The 17,483-nt window shown below is 42.9% G+C and overlaps 1 protein-coding gene across 1 annotated transcript; it reads right to left on the reverse strand.

Moving 5' to 3' along the window:
* Nucleotides 1-8,688: 8,688 nt before the first annotated feature.
* Nucleotides 8,689-17,153, reverse strand: C12H11orf58 (chromosome 12 C11orf58 homolog). Its single transcript, XM_063437514.1, has 8 exons — nucleotides 17,034-17,153; nucleotides 16,345-16,428; nucleotides 14,795-14,863; nucleotides 14,628-14,711; nucleotides 12,573-12,633; nucleotides 11,904-12,013; nucleotides 9,765-10,013; nucleotides 8,689-9,470 (listed from the first exon to the last, which is right to left on the reverse strand). The coding sequence occupies exons 1-8, from the start codon at nucleotides 17,100-17,102 to the stop codon at nucleotides 9,141-9,143; spliced, it is 1,056 nt and encodes a 351-aa protein (XP_063293584.1). The 5' UTR covers nucleotides 17,103-17,153; the 3' UTR covers nucleotides 8,689-9,140.
* Nucleotides 17,154-17,483: the final 330 nt, after the last annotated feature.

Here is a 17,483-nt window from a genome sequence, read left to right on the forward strand (position 1 = left end):
GTTAGAGGGGATCAGAAGTAATGATGAAATCCAGGGAGTTAAGATCAGTCACAAAGTGGTCAAAGTAGGAGCCTTTGCGGATGACATTTTACTCTGACACACCCGTGTACCACACTCTCCGTAGTTATGAGGCTGATAAAGGAATATGGGAGGGTGTCCTACTACTCCCTCAATACGTCCAAAACCCAGGCACTAGGCATATCAATACCAGCCACCCTAACCAAACAACTCCAGCGGGACTACACATTCGAATGGAGAACTGATACTATCACGTATCTGGGGATTACATATACAAGAGCCCACCCTGCTCTGTTCGCTGCGAACTATGTGGCGGTATGGAACATTTGCCGTAACTTACTTAAAAAATGGTCACCATTATACTTGTCTTGGACGGAAAGGGTCATAGCGATCAAAATGTCAATCCTCCCTAGACTACTCTACCTGTTTCGTAACCTACCACTAGAACTCCCCAGATCCTTTTTTAAAACGGTCCAATCAGACATAAACCAATTTGTGTGGAAAGGGGGCAAACCCAGAGTGTCACAAGCCTTGCTAAACGCACCTAAACGAGATGGGGGTCTGGCGCTGCCTAACATACACACGTATTACTGTGCAACTTTCATAGCCACTGCCCTCCCACATTTCCTCCAAACACCATCCCCACAGTGGGTACAACTAGAACGGGAGCTGGTGGCCCCACACACTTTAGCTAATGTAGTATGGATACCAAAAAAATCTAGACCACAATGGCCCCTAGCGCCTCACTCGATTGGGCTACTTCTAAGGCTCTGGGACAAACACGCGACACAACTTAGCGGCCACAATGGTTTATCACCGATCATGTCCTTCACATATTGCATCCCCACATTGCACGCCACGCCGTGGCACGTCCGGGGAGTCACTCACCTGTACGACCAGGGCAAACTGCTCAGCTTTGAAGAGCTGCAAACCCGGCATTCACTGCCTCCTACGTCATACTACTCGTATATCCAATTAAGGTCATTTTTGACCAAACACTACTGTAGAGATGCTGTGCCTAACCTCCTGCCTGTAATTCCAAATGTATGGGAACACATGCTTATTAAGGGATTGCTCCCCTTTACGTGTAAACCAATCTCCATGTGTTACAGACTACTGTCATGCCACCTGCCCTTTGCTGCCTCAAAAATAGCACTAATGTGGGAATCAGACATGAACTGCTCCCTCTTGAGCAAAGACTGGGAACGCATATTCCGACTGCCTCGACTCCTGATCAAATCATCCGCACACCTAGAACAACTTTACAAAACAATTTATAGATGGTACATGGTACCGTGCAGGCTGCACAAAATTTTTCCTAACACTCCCAATATGTGCTGGCGCTGCAATGGGGCCGAAGGCACTGTCCTGCATGTCTGGTGGTCGTGCCCCCGCATCCAGACTTTCTGGGCAGGGGTTCATACGATTGCTCAAGCAGCAACTGGTTGCGTTATCCCTTTCGAGCCCCGGCAGATGTTGATAACTGACCTCCCGAGAGGACTGCCCAAGGCCACACAAACAGCACAGCGCTTAATCGCACAGCATTGGAAACAAACAGCCACCCCTAGCATGCAACGAGTCATTGCAGACCTAGATACACAAAGTTCATTTGAAACGGGCTTAAAAACGCTGTTCCCACCAGCGAACACCGCCCAAGCAGCATGGGACATGTGGAACTCATGGAGATCGGGTGATAAAAGAAAGTAAATGTAACCTACCAATAATATTGTGTATACAGAATGCATAAGTGTGAATGCACCTCACAAATAAGTTGTAAGCAGCGGTTAGAAGTGAGGAACTAGAGAGCAAAGATTGGAGCCACTCTGTTAGATCCCATACGGGAATGTGTCGTAGGTACAACCAGAACACTCTGTCCCATGGAAGATGTAGTGGTCTGTTTTGTGTTAAATAAGTGCAGTGTACACTATGCAAATATTCATTGCCAACTGTATTCGAGTTGTTGATGTGCATTGATTAAATCTGTTTACCCATCCCCCCTGCCCTCCCTCTTCTTTTCTGTACCCTTAACCGCACAAAACAATAAAAATTGTCAAATTTAAAAAAAAAAAAAAAAAATGCATTTTTCTGAAAGGTGATCAACCACAGCTGGTCAACCATTAATAACTCATCACTGTACAGGAAGGATCTCCCTCACCCACCACTGCCCGGTTGTGGAGTTATATAATGTATTACTCTACTCTAGACCCATTACATATTTATTTTTTGTAAGCCATTATGTGTTCTGAATGGGCCAAATAATGACCTTTGTTAACAAGGTGTGATGGTGGCTTGTGGTGCCTTATTGCAATGATTTTGCTGGGTAGATATATGAAAAAGTCTTGTTAATGCAAACAAATTGTCATACAACCACAATTTTTGTTAATATCCTTAGCAAACATTTTATGTATGATTTATTGTGCTGTGGGTGATGTGACCCATATATTGTAATTTTTTATAAAATTCAAAAAAATAAAATAAAATATATATATATAATATATATAAATATATATATATATATATATATATATATAGGAAATAAAGACAGGAGCAGTTGTTGGCCAGTGGGTGGGTACGTGTGGGAAGAATAGAACACCCCGTCCTTGTGTTTTAGAGCCCCCACCATTTACACTTAGGTGGGGACGTAGACAAATCGCCACCTTAAACATGCAGTGCAATTTTGGCAACAGTTTTAAAGAACTAAATTGCAAAACTAGAAAAAGTGCAGAGACGAGATACAAAATCAATAAGGGGGATGGAAAACTGTTTAAAGAAAGGCTAGAAAAACCGCATTGCTTTCCAAGTAATGCTGAGATTTAATGAGATTTCAGATATATTTTTTTCTTCAAAATATGTGGTGCATGAAGTTTTGAGAATATAAGCACCTGCTGGGTGTTTGAGGGGAGCAATGAATCCCCTGCAGTGAGGCTGAATGGATTAGAAACATTCCACTTGCATGTCCTGTAACCCATTACTGTTCCTTTACGTATAAGACGCTCATTTCAGAACTGTTCTATTTTCAATTATGGGTAACTTTCAGATCATTCTGGAGTCTGACCTGGAAATTTTATTTTTGGCACAAATGGAAGCAGAGGACAAAAGAAACCAATATTAAAGGTAAGCTGCACTGATAAACGGTATCCCATGATTCTCAGCAAGGCTACAGTGGCCAGATTTGCCACTAGGGGTGCTCTTGCCGATATTCAGCAATTTTGGTATCTGCCTTTAAATACCGTATATAGATATTGCAGGCGGAGGCCCAACGCATGCAGTCTTCAGCTCCTCTCTTCAACGCTCGCAAGCCACAGCAAAGCTCCTCACAGCACACCAGGATCGCGAGCGTTGAAGAGAGGACCTGCCGGAAACAGAAGATCGCGTGCTGGGTCCCAGTCGCTGGCTCTTCAATCTGAAACCCCCTTGCAACCTGCACAATGCCATTGGACCACCAGAGTGTAATGTCCCCGTCCCTCCCCACAGCTAAGAGGCAGAGACGAGGAATTAAATAATTTAAAAAGAAAAATAATTATATGTATTATATTTATATTAAAAAAAAAAAAATCACAGAATCCTAACCCACACATTTTCTAAGTCCATTCACAGCACTCAATATTCTTAAAAACAAACAAATGTGACTGGCATGTAGATTTTCTGCATGTAGCGCTCAAATATATATATATATATATATATATATATATATATATATATAAATAAACATGTTAAGCTAACAGAGTTTTTTTTTCTTCTTTTTAAATCTGTAAATGTACAAAATATCGGTACAAGTTATTGGCTATCGGCCTGGAAGGCCACAGATTGTCGGTATCAGTATCATCCCTTAAAAATAAATATTGGCCGATCCCCAGTTCAGACACAACTGGATATTTTATATAAAAGTTCCATTTTATACAAAACTTCAGTAAGCACTACGCCAAAGGGAGAATAATTCACATATTTGGAGAAGGTAGTAACCCATCGACTACAAATGTGTGGCAAAGCATTGGCTCAGGGCAACGTTTTCACCTTTTAACCACAATAGGTAGAAAGGATTCTGGGACACTAATAAATTCTATGATTAACATACCTATCTTATTCAGAACGCAGGTCATTTTTCTAGCTAGGGCTAGTTATTTGTGAGTACCAAATTTCTATCATCAGATCACAAAATGCATAAATTCACACCAACTGGCAATTCGCATCAATGACGGCAGAAAACGCACAGAAAGAATAAGAATCTGTATAGTTAAAAAGACACAGGGAAGGCAGGACCCTGCGTTCAATCCATACTAATGATTTCATTGGTTAATTTTCTCTCCTCAAAAGGCTGAGGCTTTTATTGCTTGAGCTCTTCATAGTGACTCAGTACAAAGAAAAGTGCACAAACTGCGTGTACATCACAGTCACTGCAATTCTGTTTGAACCGGCATATTGATTGCTTCTGACCCTTTTACATTTTTTTCCTATTATTTGAAAAGGTGCAGCTAAGTGTAGCTCAACTCAATCGACTCAGCTGAACTTTCCATGAAAACTTCTTGAGTTATTTCTTTAGTTCAAAGGCAAAAATATTTTAAAGGGCATTTTTAATATAGGCCTGTTAAGGCATTCTGTGTGATAGCCGTACTTTGAATGTTAAACTACAGGTAGGCAATGTAGTGGAGAAAACAAGGCTAGAGATATGGAAAGCAAAATAAAATGTTCAATATTCCCAGCGGCTATCGGAACAGACAAAAACCTGACCTTTGTGGTGTGACAAAACATTACATCATGGCACGATAGATTGCCAATGGCTGATAGCCTGCAAAGGAATGCTTGTTAGACAGTAATATATATTTATTGAAATCTCCCAGAAAGGTAATAATAATAATGTCAATAAAATTGTCCCTACCTGTACAGGACAAAATCAATAACCATATACCCATGGGCTCTGCGTGATTAGGAGTTCAAACTCACGTGGATCTTTGCTACATCCCGAGACCACACAGCCCCACAAGGCAGAGAGACGACATAAACATGCTAAACAAAAAATATATATATAAGCCTTGAACCCAGCCTTAACTTGCAGCAACGCATGCAATACACAATGTTAACATTGTGAGAAACGTTAACACACCTGAGAAACCGCACTGTTCCAGAGGTCCGGGCATAACATCATACAGGGTTATTCACTAAAAGGAGAATTTAAGGTGAAGTCAAAGTGAATTTCAAATTTAAGATCAAAAGAGCAGAAATTTAAACATTCTCTAAGCAAAATTTCTATAACCTAAGTTTATATATGGACTACTCTGGCCTTAAATTTGAAAATTCACTTTGATATCTCACGTTAGTGAATAACCCTGTGTAATTTACTTTCAGGACACAGATTCATTTCTTACGCCAGAATATGGAATGGGACGTAAGAGCAAAACACACCAGCTGACAGACCACCAGAGAGCATCGATATCGGGGGATTACCTGTAGCGCGAAGCCTGGCATACTATGGCGCTTTGAAAACTATTTTCCGGTTTAGTAGTTGCTTGAAGCATGTGGGAAAGCAACACCTAGTAATGCTCTCTAAATGCAGAGGCCACATGGTCTTCACAGCAGGTCTCCTTACAGGGTTACTCCAAGCATCGTAACCACTAAAGCCCACTGCCAGTACTCTGGCATTGTTCCACTGTAATGCAGTGAACCATTTAGCAATGGTTAACCTCGGTTCCCACCCCCTCTGAGGCCCCCTGGTGGTCAAGTGACATGCTTCTGCAGAGTTGGTATCAGCTGTCTGCTCTAAGCACATGACTGACAGACATTTTGTCCAATGAAATTTGCAGAGATTGTCATTAGCCAGTCCAGCACTCTAGTTCCATGGTGGCTGACGGCACCTCAGTGACACTGCAGAAGGTTGAGTTACACCTCTAGCAGTAGAGTGCTTAAACTCTATGTTTAGCCTTTCATAGCAAAAATCTGCACCTAAACACTTTAAGATCGCTGAAGACATGATGTTTAGAGGAACCTTTTAAACTATCTTGGTTAATTAGCAGGCAAATATTGTGCTGTAAGTCTTATCCTTTTGGAAGATACTATGTTGCTGCACATCTACATTGATCACCTATGGTGATGCTTGAGCAAACCATTGTACAGTTTTAGAAGGTCCTACAAGCTTCTCTTGCCTGTACTGACCTCATGGAAGATGCAATAATCTCAAGATCCTGTGTATCTCAGAGGAAATTCAAGCACCAAACTCCCTTCATTACAGCAGATTGCTTGCCATATATATGTTACCGAAACTGGTAAAAAGTAGCCGGATCATGTCCTCCAACTGAGCCCAAGAGCCTGCTATGTCCCCATTCTTTGCCACAAACTGGCCTTCTTTGCAAAACTTTCCAGAAACACACATCTCTTAATCCATTGCTGATCCATTTAAAAGCCAAGGGTATAAAATATATTCATAGGTGACTCGCTGTTATTTACCTCTATATTGTGATAAGACAGAGCATTGCATCGGCCAACAAATTGATGAATAGGTTTGGTATACAATCTAGTTCCTATGGACCAAACACCCATGAATTTCAGGATTCCAGTTTATCAGACAGCAAGCCTGGCTGCTAAGAAAAGGACCTGAACTGGCCACAGCCAAGAGTTTGCATCCCCTGCCGAACGACTGGTAACTAAAAGGGACATATCTCACTTTACAAATATTATTTAAACCAGCAAGCAAGCACTCTAAAATATACAAACCAAAATAAAACATTTATAAACTTGATTGCATTGTTGGGCACACCTGTCATCTAGGGTAATTAATATATTCTAATATATTCTGCAGCTCAAATGAATTTACAATCTATGGTAGGTGGACATATATCGTTACATGTCTTTCCTAAAGAGACTTATCGGTACGTTAGTGTGCTCATGCATGTCTATCTAAATAACCTTTTTGTATTATCATGGTCAGAGCATTTTGTCACTAATTACAGGTTCGGGTGTTTCAGCCTCACCGGTTATCCATTATCTAGCCATGAAATCTCAATAGAAAGACACTAGCATTACCATGGCTACTGCAGAGCTCAGTGACTTTAAACTTGGCCCTGTCATTGGATTTGAAGTTAGTTTGTGAAATTTCTGCCCTCATAGATCTGTCCCAGTAAAGAGTAAGTGCTAATTTTGTGAAATTATAGCATGTGGGAGCAACAACAGCCCAGCCACATAGTCGTAGACCACGTATACTGAGAGGACCAGGGCGCCATCTGTTGCATAACCCACTACAGAGTCCCAACTGCCTCTGGGAACAACATCAGTACAAGAACTGTGTGTCAGGCACTTCATGAAATGTGTTTCCAAACAAGCCTCACATCAACATGATTTGGAGGTAAGTGAATAACCCTGTAAGGTGCTCACCCCTACAATAAAAAGAAAAGCCCTGAAACACCACAACCACTGGAAAGATCTTCACGTAATAAAAAGACATGACTTCATGGAAACAGGGCTATAAATATCAATGTTCTCTACTAAAGTCAGAGAGTTAGCTCTGACCCCTTCTAACAAATGAGACATCAAGGGAGACCTCCTTGTAATGTCTGCTTGTACTGGGCAACGTCAGACCTGTGGGGAGTGGGAGCATGGACATACCACCGGTGACGGGGAAGGGGGGAGAAGATAGTTACAGAGTTGTAAATGAGAGGAGCCAGTAGTACAGACTGTCTGAAAGAGGGTGGGCTCTCGTATTTACATGTATTTTGAGTTTGTTCAATAGTTAAAAGAAGGAGGAGGTACTTATTATTAACGCTGCCATAGTTTGATCAGGAAAGTCAGATCCAATCTGACAAACTGTCTCCACTATGCCAATTAAAGGTCAATATACTAAACAGTAATATAGTTAGACAAAAGCCAAGTGTTCTAAATATATATTGCGACTGTGACCTTTCTGGCCCCTTTGGGCCGCAGTTTCTATTTTTTAACAGCGGCATAGAACAGAAAGTGACCCAGGTTGTATAACAGACTTCCTTACAATCAACTCTGCTATACCATTTAACACTATTCATAAACCATTTATTAATAATAATAATAATAATGTCAAATCAGGAAAAACATTCTTTATTGTACTTTTTTCTCCTTAATAATAAAAAAAACAAAATACACACACCAAAATAAACAAAAAAAAAAACATGCAGGGATTACTGGGGCAAATGCTCTGATCTGTGTGCGGTACAATTCCAGGCGGCTCTGGAAGTTACTGGTTTACATCCAACACAGTGATTTCAATCTGCCTGAACATGTTACAATACAGTTCCCAGAATGTGAGGAAAGGCTGACCACTGTCTTATAACGAACACTTGATCAAAGCCCATAACAACACTGGCTAAAAGGAGACACGGCAGCTGCAGAATGGGCTTTGGGTAACATACACAAACTCATGGTACACAGCCTCTGGTAGACTAGCTTAACTGTGGCATTTTTATATCCCATTATTTCCTATACAGCAAGTTGATCCAATACATTGTGCTAAGCAGACTGATAATTAAATATCTGTATCTGAAGCTTCTAATATATGTAGCACAGTGCAGCTTCACTGACAAAGAGAAAGTCACAAATCTATAAAAAAAAAAATTAAATTGATGTGAATTTTGCCTAGTAGCTGAGATTATTAATCTTTTGTCTCATTGCTCTGCATCAGCATCGCACACATTACGAACTGGTCAGACAATCTACAACAGATTTCAAAGCTTTATCAGAAACAATACATCTTCCAGGGATATATAAACCAAACAAAAGTGACGGTTCTTTCTGTATTTCATTCAAAACCATTTCCTTCAAACAGCCTGTGTAAAAGCAAGGTGTGCGTGCCTCCCAGTACAGACATAAATCAGGGATGTACACACACACTACCCGTGTTTATTTTAAATGGAAGGTCTGGATATTATTGATCCCTCAATTGTCTAAATGTGCTGCCACCTAGAGGTTAACAGAGAGAATTTATTACATTTTAACCCTTCCTAGAGGCAATTTATACAGATTTGTGTGTTATCCACTTTTCTGTTTGTTTAGCGGAGATCAGCGAGAACCCACAGGAGTCTGTGAAAGTGGCCACACAAAGGACAAACATGTAAAAATTAGCTAGAGAGAGGCCCCATATAATACCTTCCACAATAAACAGGAGCTTAGGGGACACTTGATTTGACAAATTTCATTTTGTAGCTGCTCTTGCTCTCTTTCTCCTCCTCAGAAACACTCTTGCTCTCTTTTGTCGTCGTTTTTTTTAACTCCTCGCTCTCCGAGCTAGAATCACTGTGGCTTTCGCTGTCACTGTCACTGGAACTCAGATTGCTGAACATTGATGCAGGCTCTGCTCCAGGGACATTTTCAGGCAGTGCTGCAACTTTATCATCTGGGCTTTCAATCTTTAATACATGGTACAAAAAAATATAAATTGTATATATAAAAAAATATATCATAGTACATTTGAAACATAACAGTTCAAGAAGCTTGTGCTAAAACTAAATTCTTAATTTCCATAGAAACAATATGATATATAGATATATCCGGGTCAGACAAATCGAGATTTGCCAGCTCTCTAGTTAGTGTGGCCGCCGAGGGAACTTTGTTGGCGGCCGATAGGGGAATATTGGAGGCAGCCGGCCGCCCCTGAGGTGCATGGAGGCAGCCGGCCGCCCCTGAGGTGCATGGAGGCAGCCGGCCGCCCCTGAGGTGCATGGAGGCAGCCGGCCGCCCCTGAGGTGCATGGAGGCAGCCGGCCGCCCCTGAGGTGCATGGAGGCAGCCGGCCGCCCCTGAGGTGCATGGAGGCAGCCGGCCGCCCCTGAGGTGCATGGAGGCAGCCGGCCGCCCCTGAGGTGCATGGAGGCGGCCAGCCAAGGCAGCATGGAGCCAGCCGGCCGCAGGAGCATTATAGGAGTGTGCGAGGGAGCAATACTCTGCCTGTAGCTGCTCTCTGCTCCCTCGCGCTGTGTAATGATGTTCTGTTCCAGGGACATTTTCAGGCAGTGCTGCAACTTTATCATCTGGGCTTTCAATCTTTAATACATGGTACAAAAAATATATAAATTGTATATATAAAAAAATATATCATAGTACATTTGAAACATAACATTAAAAAAGTTCAAGAAGCTTGTGCTAAAACTAAATTCTTAATTTCCATGGAGGCAGCCGGCCGCCCCTGAGGAGCATGGAGGCAGCCGGCCGCCCCTGAGGAGCATGGAGGCAGCCGGCCGCCCCTGAGGAGCATGGAGGCAGCCGGCCGCCCCTGAGGAGCATGGAGGCAGCCGGCCGCCCCTGAGGAGCATGGAGGCAGCCGGCCGCCCCTGAGGAGCATGGAGGCAGCCGGCCGCGGCAGCATGGAGCCAGCCGGCCGCAGGAGCATTATAGGAGTGTGCGAGGGAGCAATACTCTGCCTGTAGCTGCTCTCTGCTCCCTCACGCTGTGTAATGAGCCAGCCCTGGCATCATTACAGAGAGCGTGCAGGGAGCAGCTCCTTGGCATCATTACAGAGAGCGTGCAGGGAGCAGAGAGCAGATACAGGCAGAGTATTGCTCCCTCGGACACAGGAAGAGAGCAGCCCACTGGACCCCAGGAGAAGACCCACTCAGCTCTCCCAAAAGGTAGGGAGGCTGAGTGGAGTTCAATTAAAACAAAAAAGTCAGTGTATGAGCATGTCAGACTGTGTTTGCGTGTGTGTGTGTGCACCTGTTTTAAGTGAGTGTGTGCGCCAGTCACTGTGAGTGTGTATGTGAGCCTGTCAGAGTATGTGTGCTTCGGTACCTGCACCCTCCGATTGCATGAGGAAGATGTTTTTACTCACCTTTTTCCCCCCATTTACCCACGCTGTGCCAGTTTCAGCATGGCTGGTACCACCTCCGTGGCTGAAATTATCAATCTTTATGATCTCAGCTAAGCCAATGCTTTCCCATAGTAAAGCATTGGGAAGATTTTGTGCATGCGAAGCAAATGTACCAATCCGGATCTCCTCATAGAGATGCATTTAATTAATGAATCTCTATGAGGAACATTCAGCGTCTCCATGCAGAAGCTTGGAGACACTGAACGTGGGTGCTGCACGTGGTACAGTAGTGACCCAGGACTCTCTAGTGGCAGTCTGAGTGACTGTCACTAGAGGGGTTACTAAGCAGCAATGTAAACACTGCCTTTTACCAGAAAAGGCAGTGTTTACACTGATATGCCTGCAAGGACAGGCTATAGACACTAGAACAACTACACCAAGCTGTAGTGGTTCTGGTGACTATAGTGTCCCTTTAAGAATTTGACTGGCTCCCAACTTTTTTAGCTGGCTCCTAGATTCCAAACAAATTTGTCAAGATATATAGAGACTCCATTAGTTATCTTTGAAGAGGTGACCAGACAGCAGGCCCCAGGTAAGTGTCAAACCGCTGGGACTCTTGGAAACCAAAGCCGCAGTGGGCAGGTGTATCTGTAGGGAGTACATTTTGATTAACTGAACTACATGAAGAGTTTTCTCAGACATTGCTGAATAAATTTAAATTAATTTACATAGGGTGTAAAATGAGGACGCTCAGGGGGAGTGGCCCAGAACGCAGTGCACTGAAAGAACTTACACAATCTAAGCCAAAATAGCCATTTCTTTTCATTTTACCACAAGCCATTGTTTAGTGAATAAGCCCCTCTTTTTTCTGGTAAGAATGTTCCTATGAGTGTGACTATGGGATAAAACAGAACCAGTGTCGACTCCAAACCAAGATTTAAACAAAAATTTACGTTACGTGCAGACCTTTTAGAGACCCATTTAATAATAAACCAGGGCTCTGTCAATTAAAAATCCCCCGTTAGTAATTGTGCCATCGACTCTCTGGGCTGGCAGTGACCAGTAATCTAAAGTCTGGCTACTAGCATAGGAAATCTAATACAAGAAAGCTTTAGGCTGAGGCTTACCTCGCTGAATCCCAGGCCGCAATGCCGCCGGTTCCGCCCAGTCATTGTGCTGTCCATGCTTTGCTGAAACTGGTATTCAAGCGCGTCGTTTATTTTCTTATCTTCATCACCTGCATGTGCAGCGTACGTGGGTTATGGGGAATTCCTAGTTACATAGTTGGTGAGCTTGGAAAAAGAAAAAAGTCCACCAAATTTAACCTTTCCTAGTTCCGTGGCACGGAAAGTATTATAAACAGATCCCGCTTGGCGGTGTGTGCAATGTGTAGGGCTTGGAGTACCCGAGGTGAAGCCTCTGGAGCCCATCACATTTTAATCCTGTGCGTACAACACATTGCATTACAAACCTCACAGCAGTCATAGGGAACACCGCTAGGTGGCAGCAGTGCATAAAAAGTCACAAGCCTCAAACACAAAATATCTTTCTTTCTGTGGTCTCAGGCTCTCACGGCTTGTGCTAAATGGTCAAAGCGGCAACCATCAACATTAGGGCATAACCAGTTATATAACCACATTCCATGTTTCATATTCTACCAACATATGAGAACTTATCATGGCTGATATTCTATACCAAATAAACCAGCTGATCCGTCTGGCATTTCGATCAAGGACACAACACGCATTCACAGAACATCACAAAATATCTGGAGGAAGTCAGCAATAAATACTGACCTGATCGGAAGTGGGACGTAGATTTGTGATCTCCAATTACCAGTCGCCCAGTATGTTCTTTCTGATGGTGAAAAAAACCAAAAACAAACAAACAGACGGTCAATCTCCTATTGAGGGTCCATCACTGCACTTCTTTAAAGCCTCAAGAAATCTCTACATATCTTCAAGTAATTGTAAGTAGATTCAAATGTCTTTATTTTCAACCAGGAGGAAACAACACACAGGGACTGGACCAGAGTTTGTGGCGCACACCCCTACACAAAGTATTTAGAGAACAGGCACTCAAAGCATCCAAAGAGAACAGCGTTAACAGCCTGGCTTGTTATGGCACCCCAATAAAGCTTCTCTCTCATTGGAGGTTACAATGCCTGGTCTCTCTACAAACCTCAAATATCTTTATTAGACAGACATACAACACCAATGCAATATATGTAAATACTTACCATTTGCCTACCAACCCCCATATTAGCTGGGTAGTGGGTCTCCCCACAATGATGACCCTGCTACCTCCCGCAGAAGTAACTCTCTCCAGTGAACCAAGAAACTGACAGGGAAATCATCAGGAATTGGTACAACCCACACAATGAAGATTTCCTCATGATGCAAGCAATCTGGAAACATTGCCTATACAGAGAAAGGACTAGATTTGTGTCCCCTCGTCCTCCTAATTAGGCCACAAGTCTATTCCGGACTGACCAATGTCAGCTCAGTGCTAAAAAAAACATCCGCTATCAGCTTGCATTGAGCAGTGTTCACAAACTGAATTAACGTCTTCAATTGCAGGCAGCTCTGTACATCACTCTCGCTCCCTTCCTTCCATGCAACCCTCAACACCTTTCCTATGTCCAACCCTCCTTCCCTCTGAAATCACACCCTGGAAGGTGGATGGGTTTTACCAGTGATATAAGCGTCATATCGCACACATGCACAGGGCAGAATTCACTTCTTTGGGTTGAGAAAGCTTGGAACGTATGTACATTTTTTTTTTTTTAACCTTTACTCGCCACTGACATACAGTGATAGGCTGAGAATGTCGGCTTATGTTCCCTGATTATCACCGCCAGCCCTTCACTGATCAAGATAAGGCTTGCACATTAGTCAAAAAATAGCGGCAGACTGGTGCTTGAAGACACTTCTTCAGTGTTCTACCATTCAAACTCCATTTAACACTAGAAGGCAAGACAGCAACAAGGGACGTCAAGCACAATATCCCCTCTAAAGGCACCAATTATTAGACATGAGATTATAGCTTTCAAACGAACTTAGACCTCTTGGGTGGGGGAAAAAATAAGCCTCCTCCCCCCCCCCCCTTTGTTCCTTAGGGCCGCCATCCGCAGCTCGTGGGTGGGGACAGTAGGTCCCCCTTCCTTTTGTTAGGCCCTAAGTAACAAAAGGAGGAGGGACCTACTGTCCCCCACCCAAGAGGTCTTCGTTCGTTTGAAATTTCTATTTATTCATTCGTCTTTCTGAGGAATAAATAGACAAAATTCCCATCCGAATTTCGGACAATAGCAAATGCCCAAATGTTCAACTAGGCATGTGCAGATGTGACGTGTTCCGCAGGGCCTTCATCTGCTCCCACAAAGATGGCAGCGCCTATGACCTAGGTCCAGGCATGAAATAAAGTGTTTACATGAAAAGGAGTAAAAAGTAATATGTGCATGTTTTGTTTTTTGTTTTAATCAAGCACTCAACTTTAATTAAATCTTAAAGACAAGTAGTGTGCATTATATATGTTCCCACCCTATAGAAGGGATAGGAAACCTTCAGCACGCCAGATGATGTGGACTACAACTTCCATGATGCTTTGCCAGCATTATGGCTGTGAGAGTATTATAGTAGATGTAGTCAACAAAATCAGGAGTGATTAAGGTTGCCTGACGCTGCCCTAAACCATTGCTGCAAATAGAGTTTAAATGCAGCAGATGTAATGCTTGTGAGACTAGTTCTTATAATGAATACACTAAATCCTTTTCAGCTCACCTTCACTCAATTGAAAACATTTACACTCTGTTGATGGCATGGAAAAAGGCTGGTTTCAGTTGGCTCACTAACCTTTGAAGCTCCCATAAGTCGGAGGAATTTCTGTTTGCGTTCATCATTTCCTAGATCGGCGTTCTCCCAGCTCGCAGGACCAGGCTGTAAAACACAGTGTTAGCATGAATGCAACCTATTCATTAATACCAGAATGGTGAAGCATTCTTCATTCAAAGCATCCTGACCTGATCACATGTAGGACGTGAGTTAACGGCTTTATAGTCTCCGCCTCCCAGGCGCCCTGTGCGTTCTTTCTGGAAAAAATAAAGAAACAGTTATAACACGCGCAGCAATCTGCAATAACAGAACCAGATATCATGAAGACGGTGTGGGGTTACTCCCTATAGTGAGAATTTGCAGAAATTCAGCTGAGCTGGTAACATAGAGAATTTTTCCAGTTTGTCTATTTTGGCGCTCACTTTAGAAAATAACACTTCTTTTGCCCAGCCAGCCCCAGTTTGTGCACTTTATTCTAAATGCGAGGAGGGGCAAGGAATGTTTACAATGACAGGTAACAGGCAATATTCTTAAAATCCCCTTCAACACCTCAGGGAGAAAGAAGGTATAAAATGGAATTAACACCCAATACATAGCTAGTACATAAACACACGCTATAATAATGTTTAGATTGCGGTTATGGAATGCATTAAAAAAAAAAAAAAAAAAATACATCTACAAGTTTCAATGGATTTATCGGTCACGCTTTGCAGAGGTATTTTATGGCTGACTTGGAAATATATAAGCCAAGGCTTGAGACTAACAGAAGCAGAAATATGACTTTTCTCATACACAATAGGTGTTGAAAAAAATATATTAATAAAAAAATATTCCAATAGCCCGCTTATGGGTATTTCTAAGTAGATGCATCTTACTAAAGCAAAGAAAACACAGAAATGTTTGTAAACTCACAAAATGCCCCATTATAGCAAATACATGTAGGATAGGAAGCCTGGAGGGTGGCTCACTGTATGGAGAGAGGCAGTGGCGTACACATAACCCATGGGGACCCGGTGCGAAACGGATCCATGCCCCCCCAACCCACCTCCCTCCCCGACAGACACACACACACACACGACATACATACATACATACATACATACATACACACACACACCCTTCAGTGACTTACCGGAGTCCAGCGCCGATGTCCCTCCGCGCTGGTCGGGCTCCGCCTACTCCCCGCCTACGTCAGCTGGCGGGGGAGACCTAATGCGCATGCGCGGCTATGGCCACGCACGCGCATTAGACCTCCCCATAGGAAAGCATTACTCAATGCTTTCCAATGGGGATTTAGGCGACGCTGGAGGTCCTCACATAGCGTGAGGACGTCCAGCGTTGCTTCAAACACGGAAGTCTCTGCTAGACAGCCACTAGAGTAGGACTTAACCCTGCAAGGTAAATATTGCAGTTTATAAAAACCACTTGCAGGGTTAAGGGTAGTGGGAGTTGGCATCCAGACCACTCCAATGGCCAGAAGTGATCTGGGTGCCTGGGAGTATCCCTTTAAAGTAGCATGAAGCCAGGCAGATAAAGACTCACAGTAGTTGTAGTGTTTGGAAATTTCCTTTTCAGCCATTAGAAGTGGATTTAACTTGGCAATGGAAAGATTATTAATGTTTTCCACTGCAGAGATAAGATTACATTAAGATGAAATGGTCTGGTTCACTTCAGTAGTTATTTTAATGACTATGTACACACTATGTCCCCAATACTGACCATTCATTGGTATACCAACCTTTCCAGCTCCCATAAGACGTAGGAATTTCTGATTGCGTTCGTCACTTCCAAGGTCAGTGTCCTTATAGCTCACAGAGCTAGGCTGCAAATTCATTAAAAGGAAAAGTATTAGCTTTCAGCGGAACGCGTACATTTTGGTAAATAAGAAGTGCTCTATGTGCAAACAGCATTTCGTAATATTATATAGGGTACAATGATACTATGACAGTGAGGCCTAGTGTGCAGCCTGGCTGGATTACTCCCACAGAAACCAGGTATTATTACACAGAGTATTATTATTATTACTCACATACCCCAGGTAATGTTATTACACAGTCTATTAGTATTATTATTACTCACATACCCCAGATAATGTTATTACACAGAGTATTAGTATTATTATTACTCACATACCCCAGTAATATTATTACACAGAGTATTAGTATTATTATATTATTACTCACATACCCCAGGTAATGTTAGTACACAGAGTATTAGTATTATTACTCACATACCCCAGTAATATTATTACACAGAGTATTAGTATTATATTATTACTCAGTCCCCCGGGGAGTGGCTTAATATTATATTATGACACCCCCCTTGCTCCCTTCCCTATTTCTGACCCCCCCTCCTCCTGCCCCCATTGGGATTATTATATTAGTACTTACCTCCTCCCCCCTAGGTAATGTTGCTATTGATACTTACGCCCCCGGTAGGTGTCTCTCCCCCCGGTCTCCTCTTGCTCCCCCGTGGGTGATTCTCCGTCGAGCTCATTTCAGTAGGTCCCGATCCGCACAGCCTGCCGGGAAATGGCGTTCGCGCGATACCTTGTGACGTCACCGCGACAAAACCAAAAAAGAACTACGATTTCCGTGATGCCCCGCGGCGGCCGCGCATGTGCGGTGACAGCAGCGCTGGGTATAGGAAGTACGTGGAGATTAATAGAATAATAAGAACAAAGGGACACTCACTAAATGAGTCTCACTCACGGGAGTCAGGGCAGCACTCAGTTAGTCTCACTCACATGTTAAGCAACAAAAGGGAACAAAATACTGTAATATGGTATTAAGTGACTGAAAATGCACTCACAATTAAGGAGCTCGCTATTAGCTCTCATGTATCAGGTTCTGGCAATACAATCCTTGTCATGGGAAT

Source organism: Pelobates fuscus, chromosome 12 (genome assembly GCF_036172605.1).
Source record: "Pelobates fuscus isolate aPelFus1 chromosome 12, aPelFus1.pri, whole genome shotgun sequence".
In the NCBI taxonomy this organism is placed as follows: domain Eukaryota; kingdom Metazoa; phylum Chordata; class Amphibia; order Anura; family Pelobatidae; genus Pelobates; species Pelobates fuscus.

What these genes read in the sequence shown, in the direction of transcription:
- C12H11orf58 (XM_063437514.1), bottom strand. Translation starts at nt 17,102, where the DNA reads ATGAGCTCGACGGAGAATCACCCACGGGGGAGCAAGAGGAGACCGGGG. An exon ending in GAGAGACACCTACCGGGGGC is followed by an intron (nt 16,429 to 17,033) that starts GTAAGTATCAAT and finishes ATGAATTTGCAG; the next exon opens with CCTAGCTCTGTGAGCTATAA. An exon ending in CACGTCCTACATGTGATCAG is followed by an intron (nt 14,712 to 14,794) that starts GTCAGGATGCTT and finishes TGTGTTTTACAG; the next exon opens with CCTGGTCCTGCGAGCTGGGA.